Source organism: Bactrocera latifrons, unplaced genomic scaffold (genome assembly GCF_001853355.1).
Source record: "Bactrocera latifrons isolate USDA-ARS-PBARC rearing strain unplaced genomic scaffold, ASM185335v1 scaffold_31, whole genome shotgun sequence".
In the NCBI taxonomy this organism is placed as follows: domain Eukaryota; kingdom Metazoa; phylum Arthropoda; class Insecta; order Diptera; family Tephritidae; genus Bactrocera; species Bactrocera latifrons.
Window position 1 is genome coordinate 684,574 of NW_017536741.1, and position 9,974 is coordinate 694,547.

The following is a 9,974-nucleotide window of genomic DNA, read 5'->3' on the forward strand; positions in this document are numbered from 1 at the left end:
AAAACGCAACTAAGTGAATGCACGAAGACAGTGGAAATTCAAAAAAGTGCCCGAAGACATTAGCAACAGCTGACCGTGCGGTTGGGCTCAGGGTAGCCACAAATTTGCGGTTTTGGTGGAAATAAATTATTGAACAGTCGTCTTTGTAACAGCGACGCTAACCACAAATATTTGTTTAACTTCTTTCACTATCAGATTTGTGCTTGTAACGGTAAAAGTAAGAAAATATATGCTTGCAGACAGGTGTATATAGTATTTACAGATCTATTGTTGAATTCTGCTTTGTGCGATAAATTTTTTGAAGCGAAAGAAGGAGGGAAACGTGGAAATATACTTTTTCTTCTGTTATACTCTGCTTCGGCTGGCATTCGTTATTTCAAATGTAAGAAACAAAGAAAAATATTGCACAACTCCAAAAAAGAAATTTCTTGCCTGGCAACCCTTTTCACATACAATCTGCTATTAGTATAATGACTGTCGGTTTGTGCTAGAAATTTAGAGAAATCATGACCAAAAAGTAGGAGTTTCAAATATTTTGATTGCCATGTTAAGCTCCACGCATGCGCAGTGGCTAAGCTCAGTCGCCGTAGATCAATCGTGCGTGTTAGACGTGTTTCCCCTGGAAAAGAACTTAAGAAATTCTCTAAAGTTTTGATGTCGCTTACAAAATGTCTTCCAAATTCGAATTCGGTTTCGTTTTGATCCATTTTGCGAATATAATTGTTGCGGCGTACGGTTTATTTGAACAGTGCAACCATACGCTGGACTTAAAGGCCGGCCAAAAGATATTGGTCAACTCACCTTACTATCCAAATGCGTATCCGGCTGGCACTTCCTGCCGTTATACGCTAAGGGCGCCAACAGATCACCAATTGAACTTCAAGTGTGACATCGATATTAATATGGTAGGGGAAGATATATTAACGAAACCTTTTTAAATATTAAGTGGGAAGTAGACAAGTGAGAGAAATCATAGATAATTATCAGCAGGCTGCACGGCACGCTATGGAATTCTCAAATGGAGACTTTTCGGTTATGAAAGCCAGGCTTTGGCTTTGAGTAGAGTTAATCATTATGTTCCTGGCTTCAAAAGGGAGCTTTTAAGTGGAGTTATCCATCTTTTACTTAAAAAGCTAAAATTATTTTAATTATAATTTACGAGGTTCAGGTATATTAGAGGTTTATTTGGTAGTCGAAAAAGTATTTTCGTATTTCTAATCGAACTTCAAGTTATTTTTTTATATTTATTATCAACTTTAAAGAATCAAATAGATATCATTTTGGTCAACGACTTTTCGTCATTTTTCCGCTGGAGACATTTTTCCATCACTGTAGAACTTTTCTGGTTTCTCGGCGAAAAACTGCGACAAGTCATTTTCACACGCTTCTCTAGAAGTGGAGTAACAATTAAGGGGTTCCGCATTGACCGAAACTAATGGTAGTCCGATGGTGTAAGGTCAGGAACATATCTTTTCGTCTCTTGTTACCATTCATTTCAGAAATGGTTTGATTTCATTTCGTTTCACGAAAGAATCGCAGATGTTAGTTCGGTCGATTAAATTTTTCACAGTTTGGTGTCCAAACATCGAGCTTCTTTTTGTAGCCAGGCTTTTTTTTAAATGGTTCTAATGACGAATGTTAATCCTTAGCGATGTCATGGCTGCTTATGTGACGGTTCTAGTCAATCTCTTCCATAATTTCATTGACTTTTTCAACGATCCAGAGATGAGCCTCGCACCTTTCACATCGAAATATCCAGAACGGAAGCGAACGAACCATTGTTGTGCTGCACGAACTGATACAGCAACGTCTTCGTAAACTTTACGAATTTCGTTGGTGGCTTGCGTGGCATTATTTCCTTTTTTATACAAAAATTTCATTTTTTTTTTATTTTATTAAAGCTTACATAATAAACAAATTATTAAATAAACTAAAGTACGCAGCGCTAGCATCAAAGGCTTTCGGCATAATACAGGCAATTTCTTTAATACGAAAAACTTTTTCGACTACCCAATCTTATCTCCAAATCTCTCAACTCAACGTTCAATTGGTTATTAGAATTTGTACTTTAAGCTCTTCAATGTTGATAATTGCTGCAGAAAAAATAATTTAATGCTCAATGCCAGCCAAAGCCTTGGAGCCGCCTGCCTGTGTGAGTCTCGCCCCAGCGTTACTTGCCACTTGTCAGAGTAAGTCAACGCTTCGAGTGCCATAAGCTCATACGTTGACTGCTCGTGCACATTGACTGTGAAAAAGTGATTTTTTTTTCCAAATTTCGAGGATGGCACGCTCTTAAGCAGCAAGTTAAATATTTTTATAAAACTTTATTTACTTCTATAAAAACGATTTTTTTTCGACACACATTCACACATTCACACACTCTCCACTCATCACTTTTTTTGCTCCTCTGCGCTTTCGCTTGGTTTATTTTCGCATGTTTGCATAGACATACGCTGCGTCCAACGTGCAGTTGAGTGAGCGTTGTTATGATGAGATTTTCTACTTCAACCGTGAAGGAAGCGAACTTTTATCCGGTTCGGAGTATTTTTGTGGCCGCGGCAGTATGACGAGGAGGAGCTTCCTCAACCGTGCTGTGATCTCATATATTTCTATGCGTTCACAGCTCAGGCTGATGGGCATCGGTGTGAAAGGTGTCACAGTTGCTGGCGTACAGATGGCCACAACGTCAACAGCAACAGCAACAACTGCAGGAGCCGCAGGAGTCAGTGCATTCAATAGCACAGCAGCAACACTGAACTTGTTCAATCCATCGAATGCGCAAAAAAATCAAAACAAAAACAAGAATAAGAACAAGCAAACAAAGAAAAAGCCAAATGGCGCTAATGTCACTGGGCATCATGGCTTAACCACAACTCCCCGCCCATCAGTGTCAGCGGGCATTAACAACGCTTTTGCCTATTTGGCCACACTGCTCTCGAATAGCATAGAGACCAGCGTTTTTATAGCGCCATCCGCCCAAAAGACCCACACAAATGCCAAACGCAAAAATCAGCGACGCAAGGCGACGAAGCCAACAATGAAAGTGCTAACAGCAGCGACCGACTCCGATGTGTTGTACGTCGCGCCACTTCCAATATACAACTTTTTAGGACGGAATGGCTCTAACCCATTGCCGGCCGCTCCAGCAACGGCGCCAATATCGGGAGACTACGAGTATATGAGTGCCTATCAGTTGACCACCACACCGGAACCCTTGGAAGAACGTAATTACCGCATATTATCAAATTCAGCAAATTATGATGGCTATCCGGAGGGCGCAGGCAAGGGGCGCTTCTCTTGTCTGGTGGAAGCGGTTGAGTCACAGTGCGATTGCGGCTGGAGCACACATACGCTAAAGGTGGTTAGCGCGTCAGGTGTGGCTGGTCTGAATGAGTACTCCTCCATGGCCGGCGTATTAACGGTGAATTATGGCAAGATTTTCTGTGGTGCAGTTATAAGTGAGTATTATTGCCGCGCCTCTCCTAAATGATTTCTATAAAATGTTGGTTTTACTTAATTAGTTCACCACCGGTTTTTGCTGTCCGCCGCCCATTGTTTTATATCTGCGGCCACGAGTCGTTCGGATTTGATAGAGGTGGTTGTCGGCGAACACGATTTCTCAACTGGTAAACAAGCTTGTATTAATTTTGAGTAAAACTTTGCTGCGTTTCAACTTCTACACTTGTTTTTCAGTGCTCGAATCAGTTTACACGCGTTACTATAAAATCGACACGATCATACTACACGAACATTTCCGCGCCACTGCCGAACAGGTGCGCAATGATATCGCATTGTTGCGCACAAGTCAAACGATCGAGTGGAATCGTGGCGTCGCGCCGGCATGCCTGCCTTTTCGCTCCATCACCGGCACCGATGGTGGGCGGAGGCCACCCGTAGCAGGACAGCGCGTGGCGACAGCAGGTTGGGGCAGCATTTCATTTGGTGGTCCGCAATCTACGCAGCTGCTCACAGCGCAACTGGATGTCATTAGTGCCGAGGAGTGTCGTAGCTCATTGGGCGCTGTTCCAGTTGGCACTTTCTGCACCTACACGCCGGGCAGGGATACCTGTCAGTATGACTCGGGTGGTGGGCTTTATTTGCGCGAGGGCGGACGCCTCTTTGTGGTGGGCATTGTGAGCTATGGTTACGGTTGTGCAGCGCGGCAACCATCGGTGAACACGAAAGTGGCCTCTCACCTAAGTTGGATTAAGGACAATACTGCGCCGTTGACGTATTGCATCAAATAGGCGGCAATAACGGGTATATCATATTTTTTATACAATTGAAGCCATAATTTATTGAAAATAAAGTAATTTCATCGCAGAATAGCTACTCCATTGAGATAGGTGTAATTTTTAACACTTACGCCTGAAGAAAAATCAATCGAAGGCATTTAACGCTTGAAAACGTTCGACAAATAAAAAAAAATCTGCTTTTTGTTCATCACTCAGAACCGCCAGCTGCTCAAACCCAGCTGCAGGTGCTCAGGTGCTCATTTAAACGGAAGCGTTTACTAATTAGCGCCTGTGTGTATGCAATACGTCCTGGGGAGCATGATTACATGTATACCGCGGCACCAATCGACGTCACTGACAGATTTCCAATTAAATATTTTATGACGAAGCCCACACACACACTCCCATAACTCGTCACCACGTCGATAAGCGCTGAGTTGGGGTGGCTGGGTGCTTCGGTACCAATTTTGTTGTGTCAATATCAAAACTGATGGAGAAAACTTTTTGCCGTGCTAGATTTGTGACGCTTTGTGCCGCTTCTTTGGTATGCGCATTTGATATTTCACTTTGTCGATTTCTTTTCAAACACCGTTAAATAATTAAAACGCGAACGCATAACATATGAAGCATGCTTTTAGGCTTAGCGAGTGAAGAATGCATTCACACGGGTTGACGGCGTATGAGTGTGTAAGATAACGCGTTGTGAGTGAAGCGTTAGAGTGGTGAGTTCAACTGCTGTGTGTTCGGCAAGCTTGTGCAGCGCGAATCTGCATGAATGCGTCCACATTTGCTCCTTTTAACTCGAAAAATTATTTGTATTTAATAAAAATACGAAATCTAATAACAAGTGAGGCGTGCTGTGGAAAGGAGTTGGAGCACAGATGCCTAACGATGGGTTCCTAAGCTTAGGTTGCGCTGGAATGAAGAAGCATGAGGTTTGTTGTGCACAATTATTGCTTAAGACAGTGATCTTTTAGGCGCTTGCAGTGTATTTAGTTGAGGCATTAATCGATTGTGGAATAAAACGGCTTTCGTCGGATTTACCATGAATTCAAACGCTTTACTAGAGTAAAGGAAAGCTGCTTTATCAATTATCCACGAGCCGCTTTGGCCGATAACTGCGCTCCGTTCAAGCGATCTTTTGATTGGAAAATCGTTCCCAAGGCACTGCGGTGGCATGGTGCGATGGAATATTGCGCACTAATTGCAAAAAAACCGCGCTTCAAGTGCACACCGTCAAATCCGGGCACACCAGCAGCAAGCAAAGCAAACATGAATGAGTCTGCAGCACATTGCAATTTCCAATTATTAAGGAAAGCGAAAAAGGAGCAGCTCAAACAGCGCCTAAATGCATGCTACAAATTCGTGCATTGCCTTTTTATGCATGTGGCGCAACGACTATGAATTTACACGGTTGCATTAAGGCAGCCACTGCAGCCTGCGCGCCGCGCAGTTCGATGGGCAATGCGCAGCCAAGTGGCGTGCGGTCTGAGTGCGCTTAGTTGCGCTTTCTAAGCATTAATTTGGCGTTTTAGTTGCGCTTTTGTTAGTTGGATTTAGTGTTTTTTTTTTGTGCTGACGCCTAAATATTACATATGCTTTCAATAGCGGTATTTTTATTGCGCTCTTTATTTCTTCGTTAGGCGCTTAGCAGCGCTCGGCAGGCAGGTATTTGCCTAATTCTTTTTCATTCTAATTTTCGTTAGATTTCGCAGCTGCCTTTTATATTTTTGTTTTTGCTTGCAAAGGATTTTTATATAACGCTTTTGCGCCTAAATGCATGCAAAGTATGCCAACTAACGCTTGCCTATTCATTAGCGTTGCCACAGTGCAACACAAAACCAATTTAGTATGCCATACACAGACATACTCACGAACACATTCACTTACGTCGTGGTGCATCACTATTTGTGTGTGCGTGTGTGTTTGTGCGCGCATGCAGCGTGATTGCGAAAAACGACGAATGCGAAATTATCGTAAAAATACTAAGTGCAGTTACACTCGCTTGCACATGACTAAGTAAAGAGCGCGCTCGCATTGATGCAGATGAGCTTTGGCGGAGGCGCAGAAATTAGAAACGAAATTGGATTGGTGGCTTGCTGTGGAGCTCGTCGTTGCCTCCGCTGATTGGTAGGGTGTGTGGGGGCGGCTTGTTGCAGTCGCAATGCCGTTCCACGTCCAAATCGTTGGTTATATGAAACTATGGCCTGTGCACCCAACAGCTCAGCCAGATAGTCGGTGTAAAAAAATCGTTGCCTCTATTCGAAATTGTTTTGAAATTTACCCAAGAAATTTGAATTTAATCGTTAAAAAGTGACGGCTTTAATTCTGTTAAACAACTTTCGGGTGAGCGCCATCCAATCCTTGCTTCGAGTATATTCTGATAATGCAAATAGTCTTCAAGGCTTTTTCGTTAGAACCCGGCTTTTGAAAAGCTTTGCGGATTTATTCAAAGGTTTTGGAAAGGTCGCAGCTAAAAGCGAGTTTTGAATTAAATTTTTTTCCAATCCATGGACGTTACTACCATATAGTCTTTCCAATGGCAAACTCAGGTATTAGGGTTCCAAGGCTATAATATCGAATTATTTAAAAGAGTCCCGGTCGGTTGAATTTCAATATATTTTTAAAGATCATACGAATAATTCTCTGACAGCGGCGATATTTTCGGTACATCTGGTATTTTCTGGATCGCTTTGTGTCTAGTAATTAAATAGGTTAAGATGGCCACAAATTAGAATGAACTTAAACAGCTGTGGCTGACTTCAGTCAAAGCTTCGATCTTTTGGCAGAGTTGTTAGAATATGAAACAAAATTTCGTTGGCAATACAATATATAAATCCTTGAAACCGTGAAGTTGTAGTCTCAAACCAAACTCTCCACACCCGTGCTTTGACATACTTACTTCATTAAGCATTAGAGGCAAGGAATAGCGCAGGGTACCATAACGACGCAGGACCAAAATTCAACGTGGTAACAGGTGGATTGGCACAGGCCTCCGTACTAAGTCCATTGCTATGGAATGAAAGCATTCCACGAAGGAGTCAGAAAAGGCATAGATAATTGGCTATGCGGACGACTTTGCTTTTTAATGAAATCTTTCAAATTTAGTGTATCTGCAAAGACCGTATCGAGACTCACGAAACTAAACTGCCGGTGAAAAAACAGAAGCAGTGCTCATCTGGAGCAGAGAAAAGCTAGAAGCGTTCACCCTGAACATTGATGATTATAACGTCTCAACGCAAAATTCACTTGGTTACCTTGGCGTTATGATGGATACGAAGCTCGAATTCAAGGCGCGTAATGATAAAGCTTGTGGTAAAGCAGCTACAATGACAGCGGTCGGCAATCGAGAACCATGACGAACATTGGTGTCTCTAGCCAAGGTAAGAGAGTTCTACTAGCTATAGTTAGGCACTCAATGCTGATGTACGCGACTCCTATATGGGGCAACCCTGCTTCAAAAACATGTGCAAAGTCTGTTTCCAGCAGATGCGTCCTTAGGGCTGCTTGTGGTTTCAGAAGGGTGTCGCATGAAGCGGCGTCTATCATATCTGATCATATCTCAGTCGGCTGATAAATGGAAAGCTGTCAGCATCCAATATGACAAAACTGTGACTTTTCAACATATTAGGCGTCCATCAGTCCGCACAATAGAGGAGACTTAAATGTCTTGTTCTTCCCATGAAGTAATACTTAGCCGGTGGTTCTGTGGGAGAGTCCTGAGTTGGGAGTAGGTTAAGTTTAGCGGGTTAAAGGTCTTATGTCACCGCATATAATTGCCTTAAGCAGAGCCTATCGTAAAGCAAAAACCATGAATAGGCATCTAACCGCCGACGAGCGCCAAAAGGGAAGGGGATGGGGCAGAAAAAATAACAAAACATATAGGTTCATTAAGAACGTACCAACCTGGATTGGAAGACAATACGGGGGAACAGACTTCTACTTACGTAGTTCTTGTCGGGCCATGTTATTTTTCTACGAATACCTCAACAGATTGATACGAAACAGTATGTTCCTTCGACAGAAGTGCCGTAAAAAACGAAGATGTTTTTCTCCTGATCAAGGTATATAATGGACAGAACTACGAATAACAAGTAATCGAAGTTACTATGTTCTAAAATGAAAAAGTGAACCGCAATAGCGCTCCAAACACTAAGAATGAAAGAGCGGTAGTGGTGAAGCATAAGACTAGCTGAATAACTCTACAGAGAGTGTGTGAAGAGGCTTTTATGCCTAGCTTAGCACTGATTAACGGCGGTCCCACAGGTCCAAAGTTGGAGTTAAGGGTTCACTGCATAGGCGTACTGTTTTCATAGTTAGTTAACATTGCCTGGGCGTAGTCTCAAATCAGGTGTATCTTTCGCTTTAGTAGTGTAACTTGGTAGATTCCCCTTTGGAAAGAAAAAAAAAAATATTAAAAAAAACACACGACAACATAATTAACCCTTGCCAACAACTTGGCAGCGACTGCAGCATGCGACATCAAAGGTTAAAGAGCAAAACAACTAATTGCCACTTAAGCTCCAACGGCAAGGCCAAAGCCATTTAAGGACCTGACCACTTTTACTTTAGCTTGAACGTGAACTTGAAATCTCACGCAAATAATTTAGCGACAATTAAGCGGCAAATTCGCACGGAAAGTATAGTAATTATGGAAATGACAAAGAAAAAATGTAAAAAAAAAAATTTAAAAAAATTGAAAAGTATAATGAAATATGGAGAGCACTCGCGCTAATACGCGCGCGGGACATCAAAGCGTATACGTAACATGAATGTGTGTGAGTGTGTGCGGGTATTTGCGCTTGTAGTAGTTAGCGCATGAAATGCAAAAGTGCAGTTTAATTGCGGCCGAAGTTGTAACTCTGCAACAGGCAAGTACGAGCTGAAGCAGCGCCTAACAACAATAAAACAATAGCAACAAGGGTTATGAAAATTATGCAAAAACACTGAAAATCATTTGAGACACAAAGCAGCAAGCTACACTGCCGAGCCGTTACACATTTATGCGCCAACAACAACAACAATATGCCATGCCACTAATGAAGAAGGTCGTGAAGCACGGACGTCTAACAATTGCATAGTTGAAATATCAAAAATTAACTTAGCAGCCGCGATGGAAATGAGAAGTGGCGCCTCCGCACATAATGCTCGTTAAAATCGTTGTAGTTGTGATTGTGATTGTTTGCTAGTTAATTGCATAGAAGCACTAAAGGATAAACAGACGAGCGCATGCAAAAAAAGCGCGCGGCAGCTGTGGACCAAGCGGCACGCAGGGAAAGCGGTGCGGATGACCAAAGGCCACTGCTTGCTTTCGTATTTATTTTTGTTGCACTTATTTTATTATTTTTGTGTGCTTTTATTTAATAACGAAAAAATGCAAATATAAATAAAAATGAATTTGCAGAGTACACGCGAAACGGGGTCAGCGGCGGGCGCACAGCGGGCGCGGGGGCTGAGGCAATGAAGTGCACACGGCTGGCGGTAGCGGGCAGGCGGTGTGGGTGTGTTATTGTTGGTGGTGTGGTTGTGCGCCACTTCAATTTTGCTGCCACTCGGCACCACGCAGAGCACTCGGCGCTGGGTAGCCCACTTGAATTAACCCTTTTTTGTCTTTTGCTTTCTGTTTTCTGCCCTCTGCCTTCTGCCTTTTGCCAACGCCGTTTTGTTTCTTTATTCGTACTTGCCACATTACCACTTTTTATTGTGTTTGCTTCATTATTGGTGTTGTTGTTGCTGTTG

The 9,974-nt window shown here is 42.6% G+C and overlaps 1 protein-coding gene across 1 annotated transcript; it reads left to right on the top strand.

Annotated features, from left to right (window-relative positions):
- Window positions 1–595: 595 nt before the first annotated feature.
- Window positions 596–4,289, top strand: LOC108970752. The gene is made up of 4 exons (XM_018936309.1): window positions 596–905; window positions 2,447–3,458; window positions 3,522–3,626; window positions 3,694–4,289. Exons 1-4 carry the CDS (start codon window positions 669–671, stop codon window positions 4,245–4,247), a joined length of 1,908 nt encoding a protein of 635 aa, XP_018791854.1. The 5' UTR covers window positions 596–668; the 3' UTR covers window positions 4,248–4,289.
- Window positions 4,290–9,974: the final 5,685 nt, after the last annotated feature.

Coding starts and splice junctions, on each gene's coding strand:
- LOC108970752 (XM_018936309.1), top strand. CDS start 669: ATGTCTTCCAAATTCGAATTCGGTTTCGTTTTGATCCATTTTGCGAAT. Junction 906..2,446: donor GTGACATCGATATTAATATG/GTAGGGGAAGAT, acceptor ATGTTTGCATAG/ACATACGCTGCGTCCAACGT. Junction 3,459..3,521: donor TTTCTGTGGTGCAGTTATAA/GTGAGTATTATT, acceptor TTACTTAATTAG/TTCACCACCGGTTTTTGCTG.